This window comes from Ochotona princeps, chromosome 3 (assembly GCF_030435755.1).
Source record: "Ochotona princeps isolate mOchPri1 chromosome 3, mOchPri1.hap1, whole genome shotgun sequence".
Classification (NCBI taxonomy): Eukaryota; Metazoa; Chordata; class Mammalia; order Lagomorpha; family Ochotonidae; genus Ochotona; species Ochotona princeps.
Window position 1 is genome coordinate 27,461,363 of NC_080834.1, and position 26,092 is coordinate 27,487,454.

The 26,092-nt window shown below is 58.2% G+C and overlaps 1 protein-coding gene across 2 annotated transcripts in view; it reads left to right on the plus strand.

Annotated features, from left to right (window-relative positions):
* Nucleotides 1–611: 611 nt before the first annotated feature.
* The window catches only part of TMPRSS2 (transmembrane serine protease 2), a 29,031-nt gene continuing 3,550 nt past the window's right edge, over nucleotides 612–26,092 (plus strand). The window contains exons 1-10 of one of the 2 annotated variants that reach the window (XM_058661605.1): nucleotides 612–771; nucleotides 8,527–8,596; nucleotides 12,100–12,316; nucleotides 14,531–14,599; nucleotides 15,141–15,254; nucleotides 17,729–17,855; nucleotides 19,567–19,677; nucleotides 23,650–23,693; nucleotides 24,647–24,818; nucleotides 25,516–25,691. In XM_058661605.1, the coding sequence (XP_058517588.1) occupies nucleotides 8,582–8,596; nucleotides 12,100–12,316; nucleotides 14,531–14,599; nucleotides 15,141–15,254; nucleotides 17,729–17,855; nucleotides 19,567–19,677; nucleotides 23,650–23,693; nucleotides 24,647–24,818; nucleotides 25,516–25,691 (1,045 nt within the window). In that variant the 5' untranslated portion in view covers nucleotides 612–771; nucleotides 8,527–8,581. Of the gene's footprint in view, nucleotides 772–980; nucleotides 1,123–8,526; nucleotides 8,597–12,099; nucleotides 12,317–14,530; nucleotides 14,600–15,140; nucleotides 15,255–17,728; nucleotides 17,856–19,566; nucleotides 19,678–23,649; nucleotides 23,694–24,646; nucleotides 24,819–25,515; nucleotides 25,692–26,092 lie in introns of those variants that run through there. The other variant, XM_058661606.1, reaches the window with a different exon arrangement.

Genomic DNA, 26,092 nt, shown 5'->3' on the forward strand with positions numbered 1-26,092 from the left:
GTACTGGCACAGGCCCAGGTCCCAGGGTCAGGCTTCTAGGGTGTGTATGTGCTCTGAGCCTGCATAAGCAGACATGGCAAAGGGCCCCTGACCACAGGGTGCCCCTCCACCTCCCTCCTGGGCTACCTGCAGGCTGCCCAGAGCCCTTTCAACCCGGATGTGGAAGGAAGCCAAAGGACTTTGGCCCCAAGGACGGAGGAAGCTGGCCCAGGCCATGGTGGAGGGTCCTTGGTGCCTGGAGCTGCGTCCCCCACGCTGCTGCCAGGGCGCCTCTTGGGTCTTCTGCTCAGGCCACAGCAGGTCGGCCACCGTGGCTCCCGAAGCTCCTACGGGTCTCAACTGTGGTCCGTCCTCTTTACATCCAATCAGGTACGCGGGGCGTGGGGACCGGCGACCCGCGCTCCTCCCGCCCGCGGGGCCGGTGCCCGGCCAGGTTGTGGTCGGGGCCGGAAGCCCTTCGCGGTTCCAGCACGCCGCTCTGGGCGCGGGCAGGGAGCGCGTCCCGGGCTTTCCCTAGGGGAGACTCCTCCTCCCGCTGCCTCCGCCCCGGGCCCGGCCCGACCCAGGCCGTTCCCTTCCCCCCGCCGCAGGTGACCGGGGACCCGCGCTTGGGGGTGTCTCCCGGAGCCAGCGGACACCGCCTCCTGAGATTAAAGCAACTGCGGGGAAGGCCGGGAACCGGCCCGACCCGGAGCAAAGGAAGACGTGAGCTCCCGAGGAGGCGGAGAAGGAAGGGCAAGGGGCGGGGAGCGCCGGCCAGGAGAGTTGCAGGTAAGTGGCGCGCGCCCCGCTCCCTGTGCTAGAGCCCCCCCGCCCCCGAGGTGCGGTTAGGAGTTTGAGAGGAGACCCTGCTCCTTCACCCCGGATAGGAAAAGACCCAGTTCCCCGCCCCCGTGTTGAGTGGGGTCGAGCCCAGCTGTGAGCCCTGGGACGACGGCAGGTGCGTTCGCCCGCGGTGGCTTGGGAGCGTGCGGGGCGCTTCGGGCCCCTTAGCGCGCGGCTGGCAGCCCCAGACACCCTCGTTGGCTTCGCACGGCTGAGCAGGTGGTCCCTGCGGGTGGAGTCGCCTGACCGGAGAGTGTCTCCCACCGGGGGTTCGAGTATTAGACGCGGAGCGGCAGGGTTCGTGGTCCGTTTCTTTGTTTCGGGGAAACCTCTGCAAGCCCGACTGTTACCTGAACTCCGTTGCTCCCGGCTCCCCGGCCGCGGGCGGGAGAAACTGGAAACTCGCGCAGATGCCGGGAACGATACGGCCGGCGCGGCGGGGACCGCGGGGCCAGGCTCCGCAAGCTACTCGACCGGGCGCGGAATGGCCCGCAGCCTCGGGAAGGCTCTGATCGGGGGTCCCGCAGCCTGGGCGCGGCGGGAGGGGCCGCAGTGATTTCCCGCGGCGCGCGCTCCGCGTCGGAGAACGCCGGGCTCCTCGGGCCCCCACATTCCGTCCACGGGTGGCCGGGCGGCAAGCTTCCTGTCCGAGGCCCCACAGGCCCGGCTGGAGAGGCACTCTCCGGCTGGTCCGGGAGTACTTGCGTTCCTGCCCCAGGGACCGAGGGTGCTGGTGGCCACCGGCGCTGCTGGCTCGTGCCGGCGTCTGCGTGCCAGGAGCCCAGGGCGGGCGCGGTGGAGGGGGAGCGCAGGTGTGCGCTACTCCGGGGCAGGGCGCGGGGGCCGGCCCAGGCCCGCGGGAGCTGAGAAGGCGGAGGGGCGGGCCTGCGCGGGGAAGGGTCTGGGCGGCTTTTTTGCGAGGGGAAGGAGCGCAGGGAACTGGAGGAGGGCCGGGTGGGCAGGCTCCGGAGAGCCGCGCCGACGCTGAGGCGCAGGAATCTCGGGGCTAGAGTGACAGCGCAGCTCGGGGGGTGTTTGTGAGCACTCAGCTGGCGAAACCGCCCCAGTGGTGGAAAATTACGAAGGCCCCAAACCCTGTCTATTCTCAAGGTGCTTGGAAAGCTTAAAAGTGAGTCGAGGATTGTTGATCCTGCGGAGAGGTCTGGGAAGATTTTCCAGGAAGTGAGGATGGCGCCGATCTTCCCTGCGGGCCAGGAGGGGGTTGGGAGCTCATTCAGGCCACCTGGGGACCCTGGGTAGCAGTGCAGGTAGGGTCTGCCTCCAGGCGATGGGAAGGGCTGGCCGACTGGCCGGGCAGGGGTGGCGCGCAGGGGCGGGTGGTGGTCCGAAGCTCCCCCTCCGGACCCTGCCTATTGCCTCTTCTCTACCCCTCGGGCTGTTGGGGACCGGGCGGTGACGGTGGACCTCTCTGGCACCAGGTGCAGGACACTGGGCTGCTGGAAGCTGCTGCTCTGGGTCCAGGAATGCCAGCCTGGAAGCCGGGCAGCTTCCCTGGTGGCCACAGCAGACTCGGGATGACGGGCCTGGGGCTGCACTGAGCCCCATGGGGACCCTAGAGTAGGCGGCTGCCACTGTGACTTCTTGGAACCCCGCAGCCCCACCCCTGAGCTCAGGTCACCTTGGTTGAGGTGGTTACTTGTCCACCTCGTATTACGGCCTCTGAAGGTGAAGTGGCCAGCTCTCCTCACCTCTGCACTCGCCCCTCCCCGCCCCCCTCCCTCCCTCCTTCCCTTTCCTCTCCCCTTCCCCTCCCTCCTTTCTCCCCTTCCCCAAATCCCCTCCTCCCCCTTCCCTCTCCTTCTTTCTCTCTTTTTCTTCTCCTCCCTCCCTCTCTCCTTCCACCAGGCATGCAGGCAAGCCCTTGTCTATGCAGCTAATTTAATGATGGGGAAACTGAGGCAGGGAGGTGCTGCTCCAGGTCCAATCACTCAGAACAGGACCCAGGCTGCCGCTCCTAGACTCCTCCGCTCAGCTGGATGTGAAACTGGCCGCAGTGGCAGAGGCTCCGCGCATACACCCAGCGCAGGGGCCGTCCCCATCTCCCCATGCCTGCCCCACCCTGCACCCAGTGTCGGGAGGGAAGAGGGACCAGGAAGTGGCAGCCTGGAGTCTGGGTTGGTGACTCCTGTCCTGGAGTGGGATCCCAGGGCAGTGATAGAGGTCCTGGCCCCAGCTCCCTTTGTCACACTCAGAATGGGCTCAGGAATCTGGTCTTGTTTTCTAAGCTTGGTAGGAAACTTCTGGCCGGGAACCACGGGTCAGGTCTCAGCCTTGGGCACTGGGCAGAAGGGGCAGGTGATTGGGCAACTACGTGGCTGGCCAGAGTCAGGGACAGGCTGGGGGGGCGTGTAGAGAAGCCCTCCAGAGCCAGAGCACCCAGGCCGCCCTCCGCCTCTCCCGCTGTGTTCCTGCGTCTTTGGCTCCTGAGCCTCTTCCTGCCCTGGCTCCTGTCAGGGACCCCCCAGTGTGAGGCCAGCCAGGACCGGTTAGACCTCCTAGGACCTGGGCTGGGGGAGGGGCAGGACCAGCACGCACCGACTGTCCCTAAAGGTTGACTTTGGAGAACCCCCATGGGACTCCTACTAAGGGGGGCGGGGAATGCAGCCACACAAACAGCCAGCTCTGTGGGGGTTGGGAAGAGGATAGAGCCTGGCACCTGGCGTTCCCCAGGCACTGGGTAGTGGCCAGGAGAGGGCCTGGGATGTGGGGAAACCAGCTGAGTGTGGAGTGGGCAGCTTCCATGGGCCGGGGTGTGAAGGTATGCCTTGCGCTGTGCGTGGTGAGGACTTCCGTTGGAAGGGCGTCCCCTGGGAGCAGGTGGGCACTCCCTGCGTGAGTCATCCAGTGCCCGTGGGGGCGAGCAGAGGGTTGACCTAGAAGACTGTCTCCCAGCTAAGTTTGGAACTGGCAGAGCCCCAGCGTCACCTTCCTTCCAAGGGGCGCTCCTGACCGGTGGCCCAGGGTGCCCCAACGGGCATGCAAGCCCCTCGGGCAGCCCCAGATGCGACTTTGGGATGTGGGAGGCAGATGTCTTCTAGGGCTGGCATAGGGGTTCATTCTGTCAAGTTCTCAGTGCAGTGAATTTGCCGTAGAGGCATTGGTGATGGTCGGGTGTGTATGACTGAGAGGCCATTGTGTCTGGGCTCGCCGCCAAAACCTGGTTCTATAATGTGCTGGAGAAATGGTCTTCCCTTCCTGAATCAAGCTTTGTTGTTGTTGTTGTTGTTAATTTTTATTTTTATTTATTTATTTTTTAAGATTTTATTTATTTTATTACAAAGTCAGATATACAGAGAGGAGGAGAGACAGAGAGGAAGATCCTCCGTCCGATGATTCACTCCCCAAGTGAGCTGCAATGGCCGGTGCTGCTCCTATCCGAAGCCGGGAACCTGGAACCTCTTCCGGGTCTCCCACGCGGGTGCAGTGTCCCAAAGCCTTGGGCCGTCCTTGACCGCCTTCCCAGGCCACAAGCAGGGAGCTGGATGGGAAGTGGAGCTGCCAGGATTAGAACCGGTGCCCATATGGGATGCCGGGGCGTTCAAGGCGAGGACTTTAGCCACTAGGCCACGCCCCCGGGCCCTGTTAATTTTTTAATTTTAAATATATTTTTTATTATTTTTTTTAAAGATTTATTCATTTTATTACAGCCAGATATACACAGAGGAGGAGAGACAGAGAGGAAGATCTTCCGTCCAAGTGACCCGCAATGGTCTGTGCGCGCCAATCCGATGCCGGGAACCTGGAACCTCTTCCGGGTCTCCCACACGGGTGCAGGGTCCCAATGCATTGGGCCGTCCTCGACTGCTTTCCCAGGCCACAAGCAGGGAGCTGGATGGGAAGTGGGCGCCCATATGGGATCCCAGGGCTTTCAAGGTGAGGACTTTAGCCGCTAGGCCACGCCCCCGGTCCCCTATTTTAAATATTTTAAAAAGGCTAAAGAGATAGAGAGCTTCCATTGGCTGGTTCATTTCCTAAATGTAACAGTTGGGGCTGGCCCAGGCTGAAGACAGCTGGTCTCTTGTTCCGCTCTGATTTCATCTGACTCCTGGTCTTTGGAACTCAAAAAATTTAAACAGTTTTGTGTTTTTTGTTTTTGTTTTTTTGTTTTTTTAAGAAGAGGATCAACCCAATTCCTGCCCTGAAAAGTTTGTCCTCTCCTTGGGACAATGAGGCATTCAAGCAGAAGGAACTGGGGCGAGGCCGGCAGGGCCTCCTGGGAGGTGTCAGTCCCTCTGGGGAGAGCCCCCTGGTGGTGGCAGCGCAGTCTTCCTCAGGCCCCTGCCTGCAGGTGCATCGCAGCGCCTTCCTGCGTGATGAGCTTAGTGCAGGTGCTTGGCGCCGGGGTTCTAACTGCCAGCTTCCCTTGTGCCGCCGCCGGACTCCGAGATCCCTGGAGGCCAAGAGCGATGGGAAGAGAACCGATGACCTCGCTGTGTGCTGGGCTGCACTTCTGTCCCACAGTGGCACGGTGCCGAGGCCGTGGACAGCCAGGTGTTGAGCATGGCATCAGCCGGGCAGGCGAGGCTGGCTGGACTGCCAAAGGAGGAGCCGGCTGCCACCCAGGAGGGGTTCGTCGCGTCAGCCGCCTTTGCTGTTTGTCCCTGGAAGGACGATGCCTCAGGTGCAGAGAGGTGACAAGAGGGAATGTCACCTAGTTGCGCCACCCCCTGTCCATGCAGAAGCCGGCCAGTACAGTCCATTATCTTGGGCAGTTGTGGCAGTGGCCATTTTGCACATGAGTGTGACTTCCTGTGTCTTCCTGGACATGTCTGCCTTCGCATCTCAGGCCTCCCGGACCTCTCCTCCCGCTTTCGAACCTGCAGGTCTCATGACACTTGAATTCTCTCCCAGAGTGCCCACCAGCCGGTCCCAGGCCCTCGGAGGACTTGCGGCCACTCTTTTGTGGGCCCTGGGATGGCTGGATGAGATAGGAGTGTCCGAGGACTGCTCCGGCTCCCTGCCTTCCTCCCTCTCCTCTCTCAGCCCAGGCATCTTGACTGGGCAGTGAGTGTGGGTTCTGAGTGTTGATTCATCCTTCCTTTCAGAGGACTCCGCTCCCGGGAAAGCTGCCAAGCGGGATAGAATGTTCATTTCCTGAAACTCCAGTCCAACCCGTGTTGGGTGAGGTGGCGCAGGGCTGCGGGTGGGAGCAGCTGCTGAGGACAGAGGAGCTCCAGGGGCAAGAGCCTTGGCCAGAGGCCGTGAACCCGACGGGGACGGTACCAGTGTCCCTCTGCTAACGACACAGGCGTGCAGGATTCATCGTGTGGGTCTACTCTCTTCTGTTTCACTCCCTAAATGCCTGCAACGGGGGCGGCTGGGCCAGGAACTCCATCTGGGTCTGCATGGGGGTGCCAGGGACCCAAAGCCTCCCTGCGACTCTCATAGGGTGCACACTAGCAGGAAGCCGGGATCTGCGTAGGATTGAACTCTGGGAGTTCTTGTATGGGATGCTAGAGACATGTTCGAAGCCAAACACCTGCTGTCCCAAATCGTGAAACTCTGCATGTCTTGGTCCTTCAGTCCGACCACCCACGAAGAGCAAACAGGTGACCTGGTGAGGGCTTTGTGGCCTGCTCGGCGAGGTGTCCCGGGATGACAAGTGGGCTCACAGGTGGACTCCTAGCTGGCTGTTGGCTTTGCGAGTCAGTGTGTTGAATGCTTCTGCACCGGCTGTGTTGAGGAGCTGGAGACGTGGCCAGCCTCGGGAGCTGGTGGACTCACGTGGCGGCTTGGGGACGTGGATGAAATGCAAACGGGCCCTGGCCCCTTCTCCCTCAGCCGCTAGCTGGCTAAACATTCCTCAGCTTCGGAATGACCTTTATGTAACGCAAGTTCCCAGAATGGCAGGAGGGGATACGCAGTCTGCAACGATTGGCTTTCTGCTCCCAGTGGTCCTGGTGGTTACACCTGCAGAGGGGGAAGCAGCACTGCACCAGGAGCCTGGGTCACAGCCACTGGGTCCAGTCGTGGACATCATGAGCTTCAGCGCCGTGCTGTGCTGGGCTGCTGGCTGTCACTTGGCACCCACCGCAGGCCATGTTCAACAGATGACAGACAGCCAGGCCCTGAGCTGTCCAGCGCTGACGTCCACCACAGCCCAGGCTCCTGTCCCTCCTTGTTCTTGGGGCTGAATCGGGCGAGCTCCAAGAGCCTCTGTTCAAATCCTCTTTGGTCACTCAAGTCCATCAGGGAGCCAGAGAAAAGCTCCGAGGATGACCAAAATAAAAAAAAGTTCTAAACAGACTATCCAGGACCATGACCTTGAACTGGAGTTGATGAACAAGTACACAGAGGGGCTAGACGGTCCCAAAGCCTAGGGACTGGCACATTAGACGGTCCCAAAGCCTAAGGACTGGGACTGGCACATTAGACGGTCCCAAAGCCTAGGGACTGGGACTGGCACATTAGACGGTCCCAAAGCCTGGGGACTGGCACATTGGACGGTCCCAAAGCCTGGGGACTGGCACATTGGACGGTCCCAAAGCCTGGGGACTGGCACATTGGACGGTCCCAAAGCCTGGGGACTGGCACATTAGACGGTCCCAAAGCCTGGGGACTGGCAATTTGCTCAACAGGCTTATCCTCTACCAGTAGTGCTGGCATTTCACGTGGGCATTGGTTCATGTCCTGGCTGATCCCACTTCTGCTCCAGGCCCCTGCTTGTGGCCTGGGAAAGCGTGGAGGACGGACCAAGTCCTTGGTGCCCTGCAGTCTCATAGGAGACCCAGAAGAAGCTTCTGGCTTCAGATTGGCTCAGCTCCTGCCACTGTGGTTATTTGAGGAGTGAACCAGCAGGCGGAAGGTTTTTTTATGTGTCTCCTTTTCTCTGTAAATCTGCTTTTCCAATAAGAAGAAATAAATCTCTGAAAAAGAAGGAATAACACCGGAAAATCCAGAGGGACCCTTTTCTGCTGTGAAGCCCTACACGACATGCGGGGTGGCAGTTGCCACGCACACACCTGCCCGGTTCTACAGGGACCAGCATCCACTGCCTTTGCTCATTTCACACCCTCCCTGAATAAATCCTCAACTGAACGGTGTTGATGGTTGAGACTGGGACTTCCAGAAGGTTCAGTTAGCTGTCTAGGAGGTGCTGCCGGAGCCCGACCTGTGCTAAACCTGGTGAGCTGACAGGCTCCCTGGCGCTGGGTCTGGTCCCTGTGAAGGAAGTGGTAGCGTCCCAGGGAGAGCCTGTTTGGGGCACAGGACTTGCAGGCCTGAGCTTGGGGTAGGGGAGGTGTGGGCTGGGCAGCCCTTCCCAGGTGGTGGACTTCAAGGCTAGGCTCTCCCTGTCACAGCAGTTAAAACTGAACCCTCTCCCCCTCCCCCGGGCAAGTCTGGACTCCTTGGGACTTCTGCTATAAATTCCTGGTGCAATCCATGCAGCTGTAGGGACTTCAGCAAGGGCATGGAAATGTGTATTATGAAACAAAACAAAGCAAATGCCTGTGCAGGGCTTTTGAAAATAATTTGCACTTAAACAAACCAACGTTTTAATTGCCTCTCACCAATGTTTTGAAGCATCCTGTACAGCCAAGCCCTGGGCCGCTTAGGTGTGCAGAGCTGGGAAAGGGGGTGCAAGTCGAGGGAAAAGCTGCAGCTCGCTCCAGCGCAAGGAACTTCCGCCTGGAATCCTCCGGTAGAGAATGATTACAATCTTGTCATTCTTTCTCACAGGTCATCTTGAACGCCCGCATACCTCGCCTTACCTGATGTTGCTGATACGATCAGGATGGCTGTAAACTCGGTGAGTGGTTAATCGTTACCTTTCTGGCTTGCCTGTTTTCTGTATTCCTCTGGCCTAGTCCCAGGAGCAGACCCCATCGCACTGCCCAGGGCTGGGTGCTGGGAACGCCTGGGTCGGGCAGCGCAGGGAGGAGCAAGCCTCCGTGGCAGCCGCAGGTGGTTGCCATTGCAGTTAGCAGAAGCGGGTAATGCCTGCTCGCACCCTGGCCTCCTCCCCCCTGCCCAGGGTGGGGCGGGCACAGGGCTGATGTCCAGGGATAGAGAGAGGGAAGAGGGACCAGAGCTTGCATGGGGCACCAAAGGTGCCAACAGCCTGGGAAAAGCCGGACGGGCAGACCCTCTCTCAGGAGCCTGCCTCCTAGGAAACAGGTCCCATTCTTGGTTCCCCATTCTATCTGACCACTTCCTCCTTCTGAAAATATTAATTCATTTGATTTCTCTGAAAGGCAAAGACAAAGAGCCAGGGAGAGCTGAGCAGAGAAAGACTCTCAGGGCTGCCACGGTGGCGTAGCAGGATAATCTTTCTTTTTTAAGATTTATTTATTTTATTGGAAAGGCAGATTTACAGAGAGAAAAAGAGAGACAGAAAGCAAGATCTTCCATCTGCTGGTTCACTCCCTAAGTGGCTGCAATGGCTGGAGCTGAGCCCATCCAAAGCCAGGAGCCAGGAACTTCCTCTGGGTCTTCCACTTGGATGCAAGGTCCCAAGGCTTTGGCTCATCCCGGCTGCTTTCCCAGGTCACAAACAGGGAGCTGAATGGGAAGTGAAGCAGCCGGCGCTCGAACTGGTGCCATATGGGATCCTGGCAGATGCAAGGTGGGGACTTCTGCCACTAGGCCATTGCACCAGACCCAGCAGGCTAATTGTCTACCTGCAAAAGCCAGCATCCCACATGGGCACCAATTCTTATCCTGGCTGCCTCACTTCCTGCTCAGCTAATCTACCGGGAGAGCAGCAGAGGACGGCCCAAGGGCTCGGCCCCTGCACCCATGTGGGAGACCTGGAGGAAGCTCCTGGCTCCTGGCTCCGGATACCTCAGCCTCAGCTGTTGTGGTCATCTGGGGAGTGAACCAGCAGAGGAAAGATAATCGCTCTCTCGCCTTCTCTCTGTAAATCTCCCCATCGAATAAAGAAATGAATTTAAGAGAAAGAGAAGGGATCTTCTGTCTGTTGGTGCGTTGCCCCCAGATGCCCACAACAGCCAAGGCCGGGGCAGGAGGTGGAAAATTCATCCAGGTCTCGCATGGCCGTCCTTGGGACCCCCATGTGGAGGCGTCACCAGCTCTGTGTGTATGTTGGCAGGAACTGGAAATGGAACCTCAAGCCCTGGTCGTCTGCTGTGCCATGTGGGCATCCAGAGTGGCACCGTCACCTCTGTGCCCCTTACTGCTCGTCACACACCTGAAAGAAGTTCAGTTAGCAGGGTTTGTGGTCAGAAAGAGATTTTGTAGATCTCACAGGAAAACATGCAGGCACTTTTTTTCCCCACAAAATGCGTTTTTCTTGAAGTTTCTGATTTTAGAATTTTGGGGTACCAGTATGCATTTATCTTTTTTATTTCATTTCCCATGGACTTTTAAATTTTTAAAAGATTTATTTACTGTTATTGGAAAGGCAGATATACAGAGAGGAGAGACAAAGATCTTCCCGTCTGTTGGTCCACTCCGCAGGTGGCTGCAATGACTGGAGCTGAAACAATCCAAAGTCAGGATCCCGGAGCTCCTTCCGGGTCTCCCATATGGTTGCAGGGTCCCCAAGTTTTGGGCCGTCCTTGACTGCTTTTCCAGGTCACAAGCAGGGAGTTAGTTGGATAGAAAATGGAGCAGCCGGGATATGAACTGGTGCTTGCTAAGCAAGGATTTATCCATTGAGCCATTGCACTGGGCCCTCCCAAGGAATTTTAAAGAAAATTTATTTATTTTTATTTGAGAGATAGATTTTTACAGAGAAGGAGAGACACAGAGAGAAAGATCTTTTATTTGCTAGTTCACTCCCCACATGGCCACAAAGGCCAGGGTTGTGCTGGGCTGAAGCCAGAACCATGAGCCCCTATGGGTCTCCCACATGGGTCCAGGGTCCCAAGTCCTCGAGCCATTCTCTGCTGCTTTCCCAGGCACATGAACAGGGAGCTGGATCACAGGTAGAGCAGCCAGGACTCGAACCGGTGCTCCTATGGGATGCTGGCATCTGCAGGCCGCAGCTTTACCCACTGCCCCACGGTGCTACCCTGTGCTCCTTCTTTGACTCAGCTTGCCTGGAGACCCTGTTGGAAGTTGCTGTGCTCAGACCAGCTAGCCTGTGAGCCCCTCAGAGGTCAACAGAAGATGGGAAACGAACTGCACAGGCTGGATCAGGAGTGCAGGGAGGCTGGGCCTTGGGAACGGGAGCTTAGGAAGGCAGTGGAGAGGGGAGGGGCCTCCTAAGCATGGAGCTGGGCCAGGGCTGCTTCCCCGTGTGTGTGTGTGTGTGTGTGTGTGTGTGTGTGTGCACCTGAACCTGAAAACTCACTGGAAGGATGAGGCTCGGTAGAAGTGTGCCAGTCAGGTGAAGCTGCTGCCTGTGATGCCAGCATCGCATGTGGGGACTGGTTCGAGTCTCGGCTGTTCCACTTCCAGTACGGCTCCCTGCTCACGTACCTGGGAAAAGCTTGGATCCTCAAACCCATGTGGGAGACCTGGAAGAAGCTTCTGGCTTCGACCTGGTCCAGTTAAGGTTGTTGTAGCCGTCTGACGAGTAAACCAGTACGTGGGCCATCTTTCTCTCCTTTTGTCGCTGCCTCTCAAATAAATATGCAAATCTTTAAAAAAAGGAGAAAGGAGAGAGGCGCTGGGTCTCCAGGCCGTGTGCACAGGAGCTCATATTGTGTGTACACGGGTTTCCTGACTACAACCCCTACGTGGGAACCGTGCCAGGGTCTGCCGATCCTGGCTGCTGAGTGAGTGTGACCTGTCTGGGAGGGTGGCCACACGTAAGAAAACTTCAGAAAGTTCATGGCAAATGCGACAGAAAGCTAGATCAGCTGGCGTGAAGAACAGCGTTTTCACCGTCCGTGAAACCGCCGGGCCAGGTCGAAGCTGGGAGCCGGACTGCACTGGGCTCTCCCGTGTGGGTGGCAGGGAGCCACGTGCTCGAGCCATGGCCTGCTGCTCGCTGGGACACGCATGAGCAGGGAGCCGGAATTCAGGCTAGAGCCAGGTCCTGACGTCAGACTTTGTGACGGGCTTGGCGTGTCCCAAGCGGTGGCTCACCCGAACGTCTTTCCCGTCTTTATCTAGCACTCTTTTCCTGCTGAAGTTTGAGCCGTCAGGAACAGAGATGCTGACAGCTGAACCACTGGTTACTTCTCACCCACACAAGTCTGCTGCCTGATGGCGGTGGGGCCCGCTTAGCTGCACACACGGTGCCTAGTCCATGCCTCGTTGGAAACGTGGCGTGATGTGGGGTGTGTCTGCCTTCCTGCAGGCTGGAGTGTCCCATGACCTGTCTTCTCTTTCTGTTCGCAGGGGCCAGCCCCAGGCGTTGGGCCTTACTACGAAAACCATGGCTACCAATCGGAAGACTTATATGCCCGCCCGCCCCCGGTGGCTCCCCAGGCCTACGCCGAGTACCCGGCTCAGTACTACCCGCCCACGGTCCCACAGTATGCTCCGCAGGTCACCACGCAGGCCACGACGCCCGTGGTCCTCAGGAGGTCCAGCTCCCGCTTGCTGTGTTCCGCAAGTAGGCGTCTTTGCACGTGTTTCCCAGGACTGAGTCTGTGGCCTCTGGAGCCATCCCCCACCACCACCCTGGTCTGCCCTGCCCTCCACCTGCCGGTGGGGTGTGACCCCGTGAGCTTCTCTGTGCTTCTGGCTTCTGGTGTGATTTCTAGAGGCAGGTGTGGTGGAAGGCATGGCCATGGCACCATGCACCCAGCCGCTGTGGATGACCCTGCCAGTGGCTGTAGGGCCTTCCAGCTCCCCGACACCTCTTCCGTCGCTCTTACCTCTCTCCCTGCCGGGCGCCTTCGCCATCTGACTCTCTTGCCTGCCACGCTGCTGCCCCTCAGCTCTCCAGACGCAGCCCCGTGCCCTGTCTCTTGGCTTTTAACTTGGGCAGTGTCCACGCTGCCAGCCCCCCGCTGCAGCTTAGCGTGGGCGGTGGTCAAGCTGAAGAGCTTTGCTCCGACTGTGCTTTTGTGGTACCCCAGGGAAGGCAGGTGTCCAAGCCTTGCATGGTTACACACAAAGAAGAAAACAGCTTTGTGCCGACTGTCTTGCTGCAGCCTGTGCCGCTGGAGCCCTGTCTCCCTGCCCAGGCCTGCCACTTCCTCTGCCCCATAGGTGGTGCTTTTATGACCCCTCTGGCCACCGCCCTCCTTCCCATGGTGGCAGTCTCTCCCCTCTCCCGCCCTGTGCCTCTCTGACCCAGATGGGGAGTGGTACTTGGCCTCAGTGCCTGTTCCAGAGGGAAGCTGAGCGGTGCAGGGCCACAGTTCTTGATTGGGGTGCCTTTGACCACAGGGACAGTTGTCAGCGTCTGGCTGAGCGGTTTCTAACCTGGGTAGGGGGTCAGCTGAACCATTGCTGCCATCTTGTGGGTCAGGGATGCTGCTGGTTCCCTCCTCCCCTGCCTGTGAGCCAAGCTGTCGTCAGTGCTGGGTGGAGAAATCCCCGTCTTTGTTAGCTGACGCCCTGCCAGCCAAGGGCCCGCTCGGCGGCAGCGCACCCCAGGGTGGGCTCCAGCTGTGATGGGCAAGCCTGGGGAACAGCTGGCAGCCAGTGGGCCTCACCCCTGTGGAGGAGTGCCTTGTCTGGGGCTTCTGTCAGGAGGGTCTGCATCCCCATCTGGGGTTTTGCATTTTTAGTTTTTCATTGGAAAGTCAGATTTACAGAGCAAAGGAGAGACAGAGAGAAAGATCTTCCATCTGCTGGTTCACTCCCTAAATGGCCGCAATGGCTGGAGCTGAGCAGATCCAAAGCCAGGAGCCTGGATCTTCTCCCAGGTCTCCCACTTGGGTGCAGGAGCCCAAAGTTTTGGGCTGTCCTTGACTGCTTTCCCAGGCCACAGGCAGGGAGCTGGGTGGGAAGTGGAGATTCAAGTGGCTCTTGCAAGTGGGGCTTGCAAGGTGAGGATTTAGCTCATTTACAAGGGGCCCGGGCCCGGCCATCCCAGGTAGAATCGGGCACTCCTGTGGCACCCTGCTCCAGATGAGAGTCCAGGAGACCCAATTCAATAGCCCTAAGTCAGCAGGCAAGCTGTTATCTGCAACAAAGTTTGTTTCTAATTTCATGTTTTAATTACTACATTTTCCCATTTTTAAAAAAAGATTTATTTATTTTAATTGGAAAGGCAGATTTACAGAGAGAAAGATCTTTTATTCACTGGTTCACTCCCCAGATGACTGCAGTGGCCAGAGCTAATCCAGTTTTAAGCCAGGAGCCAGGAGCTTCTTCGGGGTCTCCCATGTGGGAGACCATCCTTGGGCCGTCCTCTGCTGCTTTCCCGGGCCATACGCAGGGAGCTGGACCAGAAGTGCAGTGACTGGGATGAGAACTGGTGCCCATATGGGATGCCAATGGTTGCAGGCAGAGGATTAGCCTGTGTGCCACCACCCCAGCCCCTCAAATAAATTTTTAAAAGTATTAACAAAAAAGGCGTTCCAACCTCGTGATGGGGGTGAGTGTCCCTGCACAGCCCTTGGTTCTGTTGTCCCGCACAGGGCTCCAGCCAAGTGAGTTCTCTGACTCTCGACAATGGAAGGGTTCGGTGTGAGGGCTTCTGCCCACCGCGCCGCCGCGAGGGTTCTGAGCACAGACGAGGCCCCGAGGCTGTGGCCTGGCGTCCCCACACCTTCACTGCCTGTTCACGACAGGCTGCTCCACAGGGACGGCAGGGTGGAAGGGGAACGCGTGACCTCTGGCTGCCTCTGAGTGGCTCTCCTCTCTCCCGCAGAGGTCGTCTTGGCCGTGGGCGCCGTCCTGGTGGGGGCCGGGCTGATCGCTGGCCTGCTCTGGAACTTCTGTAAGTGGGGGAGCTGGGCAGCCACCTCCAGCTGCACTGTCATCTCTTAGGCCTGAACCTCACCTTGCCCTGGGGGCTGGCAGATGTGCAGAGGCCTCTGTGTTTGTCCTAAGCTTTTGCCGAGTCTTGTAGACACACCTTCTGCAGGTCGGAAGGATGCCAAACTCCAGGCTGTTTCTCTAGCGTTAATATGCACCTTGGGAGAAGAAGCTGGAACCTTCCCAGTGTTTGGGGGATGCTGCTAAGGGCCACCTGAAATGGGATGGACAGGTCCCCCCACCTGGGCTCTGGATCCCAGATGCAGCAGTGGCTGCTGGGGCCTGGGCAAGACCATGCCCGTGCACCTGCTGTTGCTGCCTTCTGCCTTTTGCCCTCTGCTCTTGGGCATTCCTGAAGTGGCACAGAAGGGGAGCCAGAACCTCACGGGGTCATCCTTTGATCCCCGTGACGCCACCTGCCCCTGCCCCAGATGAAGAGGAGCCCCTCCCAGTGGGCCCCCGTGGCGGCTTCCCCCGCCTGATGGGTGTCTCTCCCCTGCCAGTGGAGAACAGGTGCTCTGGGATAGAGTGTGGCTCCTCAGGGATATGTATCAGCCCCTCCAACTGGTGCGATGGCGTCTTCCACTGCCCCAACGGGGAGGATGAGAACCGCTGTGGTGAGTCAGCCGGGGGTCCCCCCGGGGCAGGTGTGACTGGGGTGACTGGCGGACCTGCGTCCCCCGCACCGAACCCTGGTGCCCTGGACCACTCCCCAACCCAAGGCCTTCAGACCAGCCCCTGGGCTCGGGGTTGTGTTCTAGCCTCCCCGGGGGGTGGGGCCAGCCGGCATCTATTTGCCTGCTCAAGTTTGTGTTCCCTGGTGGCACCTTCCCCTCACTGCTGCCCTGGTCCTGGTGCCCGCTGCTGCACTCCGGGTCTGTGACTTGGGCTTTCCGGATCTCCCGTGGACCCAGCTTGGTCCTGCCGCCGTTTGTCTTTCTGCATCTGGCTTCCTTCCTGGGCCCTGAAGTCCTCCAGAGTTCCTCTCTTCCCGTGGCTGAGTTAACTTTCGGCTGCATCATGTCCTCCCCCTTTCTGTGGCCCCCACCGTGGAGGTTTGTCTTGGCGGGTGTGATGCGTGCCGTAGGGCGTGGGGAGTGGGTGGCTCCTGCCAGCAGGGGGTGGGACACCCTGGGCAGTAGGCATTCCATCTGGACCTTTCTGAGGAATCTCCGAACAACCGCAGTACACCTGTGCTGGCTCTTTCCCACCAACGGAGCATTGGGCTTCTCTGCTCCATGCCCTTGCCAGTACTTACTGCTGTTTTTATAACAGCCGATCTAACAGGTATTAGTGATATCTCATTATGGCTGTTGATACAAAATATATTTATTTATTTGAAGAAGAGAGAGAGATCTTTGGGCAGTAGTTCACTCCTCAGATGGGCACAATAGCCAAAGCTAGACCAGGTTAAAGCCAGGGGCCTGGAACTCCTGTCATGTGGGTACCAGGCCCCAAGACCCCTGACCTCATCTGCTGCCCTCCCCCAAGCACATTAGCAGGAAGCTGGAACAGAAGCTGAGCAGCCGGGATTTGAACTAGTGTTCACACGGGCAGTGGTGTTGCAGGTGGCAGCTTGACTGCTGTGCCAGAACTTCACCAGCTGCCTTGGTTGTGGCTTGCACTGGCTTCTCTTCCTCTTTGAAGGACATTGCGAGAGTGGCTGAGCCCGAGCAGGACTCGGGATGAGAAGCACACTAAGAAATCCTGCCGCCAGAGCTGAGCCCACGGCCCCCTTGTCTGTGAGCCAGGGTCCTCATTGTGCACTGCGGCACGGCTCACAAGCGCCTGTGCTCACTGATCGGAGGAAAGCGCCATGCCCTGTCCCGTGCTGGCCTGTGCGCTCTGCGCCAGCCTGGAGCTGGCCCCTCCTGCTGGCTGCCCCTGGGGTCAGGTCATCGATGGCCAGGGCGTGGGACACATACACACACACACACACACACACACACTCACACAGCCTGGCATGTTCACAAGGCAACACTGTCCTTGAAAAATAGACATTTCTCAACTGCAGGGTCAGGAGCACCACCCAGAAGCCTCTAGGTGGCCTTCCCGGCTCCCCACTGCCAACCCCTTGGGGTTTGATGTAAAACCCACAAACCCGCAGGTGCTGGTAAGACAGCGGCCTCCCTCCCGTGACTCACTCAGGGCTCCCGTGCTTCCCTGGCTCTGCCTTAGGGGCGCCATGTCGGGCCCCGATTTCCTAAGTCACATTTCCGGGGTGAACAGTGTGGCAGAGATCCAGCTGTGTTGCCATGCTCCTGTGTCACGTGGAGTGTACCCCAGTAGATCCAAGTCTGGGGAATATAAATGGTGTGGTATGAAAAACGTTGTCTCCCCCACTGTGCCGTCATATGCACACGTACATAACACATGTAACCCATTGCATGTCACACACCATGTAACATTGTACATCAGGCACACCGTACACACAGCCCACATACACAATGCTTTGTATTCCATACCTGCTTACCGCATGCCACACACAAACCACACACACGAACTGCACATTACACACATATACTCCGTATACTCATCACACAGATGCGTGTTCACCACCTGTCTTGGCCAGGGCCGAGTCTGCCCCTTCCAGCAGCTGTTTGAATAAAGGCAGCAGTGTCTGTTTATCTTCTCTGAGCCCACTGCGGATGTCCCTGACTGACGGCCGTTCTCTGGGCAGCCCTGGGGCTCCTCCTCCTGTGGCATGACGCAGATGCGCTGTGCACACCGAGCCCTCTGCCCTCTGCGTGGGCGTGGTGGCACATGGGGCTCTGGGAGGGGGTGTCCCAGGGTGCCCTTGTGGACCACGGGGCTTCCCAGGGTGCCCAGAGCAGAGTTGCCTCCCCTGTGTGGGCAAGGAGTCTGCCAGCATGTCTTGCTCATTCACCTGCAGGTGGGCGTTGGGTCGCTGGGCTGTGTGCTGCAGTGAGCTTTCGCTTAACCCCCTGCTTTGAATGTTTTTGCATAAAGCAGGCATTTTAATGTGTGACCACAGCCTGGGGCTGGCGTGGCAGTGAGGACCACGTGGTATGGGCTGGGGGAGAGCCGCAGAGCCACGCGATGCTCACGCAGCGCCTCCCTTCTCGTGCAGTTCGCCTCTACGGTCCGAACTTCATCCTTCAGGTCTATTCATCTCAGAGGAATTCCTGGTACCCCGTGTGCCAAGACGGCTGGAATGAAAACTATGGGCGGGCAGCGTGCCAGGACATGGGCTACAAGTGAGTACACCACCACGGCCCCCATCGCCCGCTCTGTCTACCTCCATCTGCCCCAGAAGCACGGGTCTGCCAGCCTGCTCTGCTTGTGGGAACACTTTAGAATGCCCAGGGTCTCAGGTGCAGGCCTGGGCCTCCCAGCCAGGGTGGAGCCTCTGGCAGTGGAGGGGCAGCCTGGCCCAAGTACAAAAACACCCTTGCTGACTGTGACTCCCAGGAACGCCCTCTGCGGGGAACTCTTAGCACTGCAGGCTGGGTGAGTTGCTGAGTTTATTTGGGGTCAGGGACCCACATCTGATGCTGGTCTTTTTCCCGGAATGGTCCCAAGGTCATAGTGTGTGTGTATGTGTGTGACGTGGTGAGAGACGGGGAGCACAGCCGTGTGTTCCTTCTGGTCTCTTCCTCTTACAAAGGCAGCAGGTTGAACCCTGAGGACTCAGCCTGATTGTCCCCCAGAGCGAGGTGGAGTTCTACCCACTCAGCCCCTGAATCCCGTACAAGTATATGCCCAAGCCACAGTCATGGGTGGGGTGGCCCGTGTGACACCCAGACATGTCCAGACTGCTCCACACAGAGTCTTTAAAAAGGTTTCCTTAGAAATGCATCTATGGGCCCAGCACAATAGCCTAGTGGCTAAAATATTGGCCTTGAACGTGCCGGGATCCCATATGGGCACTGGTTCATATCTGGACAGCACCACTTCTCATCCAGCTCCCTGCTTGTGGCCTGGGAAACAATGGTGGACGGCCCAGAGCCTTGGGACCCTGCACCCACATGGGAGACCTAGAAGAGGCTCCTGGCTCCTGACTTCAGAGCAGCTCAACTCCGGCTGTTGGGGCCGCTTGGGCAGTGAGTCAGTAGACGGTAGGTCTTCCTCTCTGTCTTTTCTCGTCGCTGTATATCTGACTTTCCAATAAAAATGCATCTTATAAGATGATGTAGGATTTTATGCCTTTTTTTTTTTAATTGTTTGTCATGCTTTTCCAAGTTCTGTCACGTGTAGCAACTTTCAAAGTGAACCCTGCTTGGTCTGATTGTCATGTTGCACCTTAACTGACGAGTGATGCAGAAAGCCACTTGACCCCCCCTCAGGGTGGATGGCACAGTGGCACCGCCACCCCGCCCCATCTGGGGGTGGTCGGACACCTGCACCCCTTGTGCAATGCGTGCACACACGCATCCCCTACTGTCTTCATTTCTTCTTTTTTCTTTTTAAAGAATTGTGTGTTTTACTTGAAAGAGCTACAGAGAGAGGAGGGGGAGACAGAAAGATCTTTGTACTGGTTCACTCGCCCAAATGGCTTCAATGGCCAGAGCTGGGCTGCTCTGAAACCAGGAGCTTCTTCTGGGTCTCCCACACAGATCCCGGGTGCCAAGGCTTTGGGTCGTCCTTGACTGCTTTCCCAGGCCACAAGCAGGGAGCTGGATAGGAAGCGGAACCGCTGAGACTCAAACCAGCGCCTACATGGGATGCTGGCCCGGCCGGCAGAGGCTTAGCTTGCTATGCCAGCACATCTCCCCACCTCCCCCACCATCTTCCTTTCTTTATCCTGACTCAGACGTTCAGCTCCTTTCGAAGGTCGCTGCTTTGAATCTATGTGCTTTGGTTTTCCTAAACGCCAAGGTTTTCTCTGATTCCAGGGAGAAACCAGGGAATCTGTGATGGCTGGCAGCCTGGCCCCTCTTGGAGACAAGGGTTCTGGGTCTTTTCCAGGAGCAGTTTTTATTCTTCTGATGGGATCGCCGATGACAGTGGGGCCACCAGTTTCATGAAGCTCAACCTGAGTGCCAGCACCGGGGACTTGTATCAGAAGCTCTACCACAGGTACGTACGTGCGGGGACCCCGCAGGCGTCCCTGTCCCCGTGTGCTGGCGCCTGGCTGCCCCGGAGGACATCAGGGTCTACCGGGGCAGGCTTGCTGGCTTTGTTCCTCACGGAGAGACAGGTGGGTTGGCGCAGCCTCTGCTGCCCCCCGTCTCTGAAATGGGATTCCACTCCTTTTCTCTCCAGACCTCGAGGGCATCGGAGGGTATTCTCAGGGTGCCCCCAGAGCTCACCTGCTCTTTCTGGGGGAGTGCCGGGGATTTGAGGATTTCCCAGGAACCTGTGCGGGCGGCTGGGGTGTTTGGTCTGCTTTGTCCCGGTCACCTCGGGCAGTCATCGATGCCACGTGAGGAGTGGGCAGATCTGGGCTTGGGGAGCCAGGGAAGGGTCGATGGCACGAAGATTCCCTGCACCTGCTCTGTTAAGCTGACTTCCGGCTCTGGGAGCGTCCAGTACATGTCCCGGGGGTGGAAATGAACCAGGGCCGTCCATGGGCCTTGGGATGGATGGCTGAACGGTTTGGGCAGGAGACCTGAACAAACAGATGTTTGCAGGAGCTTTGCTGCTCCCTGAATGTTTTGTGATGGCACAGACTCCTCCCTCACTCCGGGTCCCCATCACTCACCTCAAGGGGATGGCCCTCGGCCCCCTGCCAGCCAGGTGCTGGGTGCCACATTTAGGGAAGGGCAAGCAGCAGACTCCCCACAGCATTCCACCTGCCCCCTGGCTGGAGACTGGGAGCAGGGTTGCATTTCTGGTGGCTCTGCCACAGCCTGCTGCCGCTGGAATGCCTCGGGGCTAGCCCTGGGGAGACAGGGGACGCACCACCAGGTGCTCCTTGCAGACAGCAGGCTCTGGTTCGCCTGCCCCAGGAGAGCTTAAACACAGCTCCTGGGCTCCTGCAAAATGCTGACTGGTTTTTTGTTTTTCTCAGTTACACAGGAAATCGGGAGCCAAGAAAAATCCAGGAGACCCAGAGCGGGGAGGGCTGGGGGCAGGGCAGGGAGGCTGCAGTCCTTGGCAAGCACCTTGGGAACTCACACGGTGGCTGATGGTTTGGAGGAAAGAGGAGGTCATTGTCTGGCCTGCGGATTCTGGCAGCCTCCGCTGGAGGCGTGGAGATCGGGAGAGCGTAGCTTTACCTGTTGTGTGCACAATTTGTTCAGAGTCTTGGAGCTCACTTGGGGTGGCCCCCACTCTGAAAGTCAGCTGCACCCCAGATCCTGGTGGTTTCCACAGGGGGATGTCCCTGCTGGATGTAAGGATTCTAGGAAAATGTCCCCTGTTAGCAAGATGTGTTTGCAGGATGTTGTCAGGGCCCCGCAGCCAGAGTCAGCCTGGGATGGCACCTGCCATCATGCCTGTGAGAGGGCTAAGGAGGGCTTGGACTTGGGTGGCTTGTGGGCGGGCCCAGCATGCAGGGTGGGAAGCATGGGTGGCTGTGGATTTTCTGGAAGGTGCTTAGAGTGGAACCAGTCTCCGCTGCTCTGGAGGAAGATAGCCCGGCCGCTGGGGCTAGCCAGGATGGAGGGAGGCCAAGGCGTCATGTTGCAGTTTGGACCAGGGCCCTGTGTGTGAATGCAGTCCTGATTTTGGGAGTGGGCTGGCCTGGGTCTCGCCCAGGCTCATGCCTACAGTGATCTGACTAATGCTCAGGAGTGAGGGCCACAGGACAAGCAGCCGCAGTGGGCAGTGCTGGGCCGGTTCTGGGTGCCACGGGACTGCTTGTCTTGGGCTGTGCACCACTGGGGCGCAGGCACTGGAGTTTCTTCTCCATGTTGAGCCTGGGGAGCCTGAGCACTCCCCGGGGTCACTTTGGTTTGATTTGGTGACATTACTTTTTCCCGGAAACATCAGTCATGTGATCCCAGAAGTTTCCAGCGACTTCTGGATAGAGCTACAGATTGCTTTGAGATCCCCAGTGTGCAGAGGGACTTTAAAAGTTCCTGCAGTGTTGCACAAAGAACATGTTTGTTTTGCCTTCAAGCATTTTTGAGAGGGCCGCTGTTGGGTGCAGTACATTAAGCTGCCACTTGTGATGCCAGCTCCCTGGATCAGAGGGCTGCTTCCGATCCAGTTGCCTGGAAATATGCTTAGGAAAGCAGTGGAAGGCATTGCAAAGCTATACAGCCCTGCCACCCATGTGGGAGAGCCAGTTAGATCTCCAGGCTCCTGGTTACGGCCAGGCCCACCTCCAGCTGCTGTAGGCTTTTCAAGAGTGAACCAGTGGATGGAAGACCCTTCCTCTTTTTTTCTCCCCAGTTAATACATCTTGAAAATTAAGAAAAACATTTTTGGCATCCATGTATGGATATTTTTTTCCTTTTGTGGACAGAAAAGTTTATTTGTGAAGGGACCAGGTGAGCAGGGAAGGGGAAGCACCTCCAGAGACAAAGCCGGGAGGTGGGGGACCTCTCAAAAGGGGAGGGAGAGACAGCACGGGTTTGAGGAAGGCTCTTGGGGTTTTAAGTGTTCCCTGACCCCTCCTTGCTGGGAACCTACAGGTAAGATGTTCCTGTAGGTCTCTTAACCAGTTAGGAAATGGCTGGGCAATGCTTGTGCCGCCCACCTGGAGGTGTGGCCATGACCTCAGCAGGCCTGGAAGGTCTCAGACCCCCTCTTTAAATCCCACCTCCTACTTCCATAGGGGTAAAGGGCATCGGTGTCTTCTGGCTACTTCCTGCTGGAGTGGGACATCGTTTGGGTAAAAGGCATCCCCCCCCCCGAGGTGTGGGATCCACACAGAGATGGTCTGGGTCATCCAAGCGCTATGGCAGAAGTTGGTCATACAAGTTTGCATGTTCAAGGCCACCTGGAGTCAGAAGACCCCTAATCGGGAAACAGAGAACACAAGCCATTTAAGGAAGCGAGGGTCTGAACAGAGCCGGGTATTGAATGCCAGCCATCCCCACTAGGCACTCACACAAGACACTGAGGCATCGCTCTGGCAGCAGGTGTAGTTCTCAGGTGTGATGTGTTGGATTGTAGCCCTGTGATACCTTGCATGGATTTTATAATTCACATTTTCCACAAGCTCTTTGGCTCCTTCTCATATGCACAGATTCTGGTTTTCCTAAGGACTTACTTTATTGTTGCTGGAAAGGTCAGGCTTACAGAGAGAAGGACAGACAGATAGAAAGCTTCCATCCACTGGTTCACGTTCCACATGGCTACAACAGCCAGAGCTGAGCTGGTCTGAAGCCAGGAACCAGGAGCCTCTTCTGGGTCTCCCATGCGGATGCAGGGCCCCAAGGCTTTGAACCATCCACCACTGTTTTCCTAGGCCATAAGTAGGGAGCTGGATGGGAAATGGAGCAGCAGGACTTGAACCAGTGTCCACTTGCAGGTGAAGGATTAGCCAGTTGATCTATCGCATTGGCTCCACATTTCATTCTGTTTTACATCAAAGCAGAGGTATCATTTCATCGCGTTTCCCACGTACTCTGTAATGTGTCTCCATGGATATGAAAGCTAGTGTGGCGGTGGGCTTCCTCCTCACCGGCCCCTCTCCCCGACCTGAGTTGGTACCCCAGAGTGAGAGCCCTGTGTCCGAGGTGTTCGGCCCCACAGCTGGTTCTGCTTTGGCGAATTTGCGTGGGCATGATGGGAGCTCGTGGGAAGCGGACACTTCTGAAGCTGCACTTCATCGACGGTTCATGTACGCCTCAGCCACTTCAGCCGCGCCTGCTGTGTGCACCTGCTCTCTGGGTCCAGGAGTGCCGTCCTCTGCTGGTGGCATCACGTTTGCTGTCCACCTAAACAGTGGGGACACTGCAACCTACCAATTTACAGCTAATGGCGTTCAGCCTGCATGCTTGCCTCATCGCCCCGATGGCCACAGGGAGGCCAAGGGAGTTATCCAGGGACCCCCAGCCCCCGCCTGCCATCGGTACTGGCCCCTCCCCAGGAGCTCAGAAGAGTCTGGCACGCCCCCTTGTGGTGACTCAGGTGTTCCTTTGTTTTTTTTTCCAGTGAGACCTGCTCCTCCAAGGTGGTGGTGTCGTTGCGCTGTATCCGTAAGTGCCCCCGCCCCCACCCCCGATGCCCCTTCTTACAGCTCTCACGTGGGGTGGCCTGGCCTTCACAGAAGTGCCCCCTGGGTTTGACCTGCTTCAGAAGCCTGCAGCAGTGCAAGGAGGCAGCCTTGAGGACCAGCTGGGCCCTGCTCTTCGTGGCCCCAGCTGGAGGCCCTGTGGGGGGGCTCCTGCAGGAAGTGGGGAGGGTCACATTCCTGAGTCCTGTGGATTTGAAGCTGTGTGGCCTGGGGACGTGGCCACCCCGAGGCCTCAACACAGTTCCTGCAGGCCACGGCTCTCCTGCCGTTTCTCTCATGACTTTGGGTGGAAGCTGAAACCTGCGTAGTGTCGGGTCTGTGGCTTGCCTTCCAGACCATGGAACAATAGAGACAGAAAGGGGCGTCTTCTGCCCTGCTCTGGGGTCTTGGCCCTGAGGAGGGCATGCCAGCCCACAGGGTGACTTCCAGTGAGGCTGGGCTGGAGCCATCTCAGGTACCTAGTTGGTGTTGGCATAGCTGTGGGGCAAGGGGTGCCCGCCCTGCATTGAGTGAGCACTCACTCCCCAGGAGTGACTTGGGGTGCAGAGGGTTCTGTTTGGTCCTGCTCTTTGGGCCCCTTAGCCACCACATCCTCTCCCTCCATAGCTGCCCTGCCTTGCTCACCTTGTTCCAGAAACTTCTGGCCTGGAGCTGTAACAGCCCTACTGGGGGCTCCAGGAGCCCCTGCGACCAGGAGACCCCACAGAACCCCCGAACAGTGTCCACCCCACGCTTGCACCCCCAGAAAGTGGTGCTGCCCCCTTGCGGGGGGCCTGTGACGCATCCTCTGCTCCCTTGAGCTGGAACGTGGCCAAAAGGGGGTGAGGGGTGGCAGGTGAAAGGGAGCCCTGGGTGGGTGGGAGGTGGGGTTGGACGTGGCACTGGTGATCCCAGCTTCCTCTCTCTTTCCCCCAGGGTGTGGTGTGAAATCCTCCCCCAGCGGCCAGAGCAGGATTGTGGGTGGCACGAGCGCCGTGGCCGGAGAGTGGCCGTGGCAGGTGAGCCTGCACGTGCAGGGTGTCCACGTGTGCGGAGGCTCCATCATCACCCCGCAGTGGATTGTGACGGCTGCCCACTGCCTGGAAGAGTGAGTAGTTCCCTGGGCCCCAGATGGGATGTGGCTGGCTCCCGGCAGGGGGCACTCCTGAGTAGCTCCGGGCGAGCCCCAGAGTGGCATGTTAGGTCAGGAGGGTGCCTGCTTCACCATGCCCATCCCTGCCTGCCCAAGAGTCCTGGGGGTGGGGGGGAATGACGGGGGACTTTCCGGCTGCTGCCTCCTCTGCCCCTTGGGATCTTAGGGTGGGGTGGGGGTGCTAAGGCAGAGCTGCTGGGTTGGGTAGTGGGGCTAAAGCAGGGCTGCCAGAGACCCTGGCTGGGAGATCCTCTGGGGGTCCCTATTTAAGGTCCTGTACCCCCAGTTCTGAGCGCCTTTAGGAACAGGGATCCTCTTAAGAGCCCTTAGTGCAATCCCTGGATTGAGGGGCTACCCTGAGTGACCTCTGACCTTGAGGCTGTTCATCAGCACATATTTACTAAGCACCTACTGTGTGACAAGAAATGCTCTGGCTACTGCTCCAGAAAAGGGGGGGGAAACTCGGGACAGAAGTAGGAGGCTTCCCGCAGACTGGGTGGAAGCCGACAGGAGTGTGGGGTCTTCAGGGGAGTGAGAAATAGCCAGGCTTGGGGTAAGAGGCGGTGGTGGAGCCAGTCGCCTCCCTCCCCCGCACTGGATTTGGGGCCTCCCACTCCCCAGAACGGGCCTCCTGAACGTGTCTGTCCCGCAGGCCTCTGAACAGTGCCCGCTACTGGACGGCGTACGCGGGCATCTTGTCTCAGCCTAAGATGCTCTACGGAAGTGGGAACCGAGCGGAGAAAGTGATCTCTCACCCGGATTACGACTCGAAGACCAAGGACAATGACATCGCTCTCATCAAACTGCAGACGCCCCTGACCTTCAGTGGTGTGTGCGGCTCCGGCCCGGGCTGGGGGGTCTCGGGAGACGCCCCTAGGAAATACGGGCTATTCCCTGAGAAATGGCTTGTGGGTGCCAGGCACTGTGGTCATTGGCCTGTGGGGAGTTAGGGAGGCCGGAGTAGTGGCGGCTGTCCTGCCTCTGTTGGTGCCTTCAGCACATCCACCCGTTGGCATGGTCTGCGAATGTTGGCATCTTAGCTGCACCACTGCCCCTGATGGCAGGGTAGGGTAACCCCCTCACCCTGAAGCCAGTCATTGCATCTGGAACATGCTCCTGCACTCCTACCTTCTGCTTCCCAGCTATGTCAACCAAGCACATCCAAGCACTGCCCACATCACCTCCACCTTGGTCTGTGGACCGCGCTCACACGCACACTTGTTTTTCAG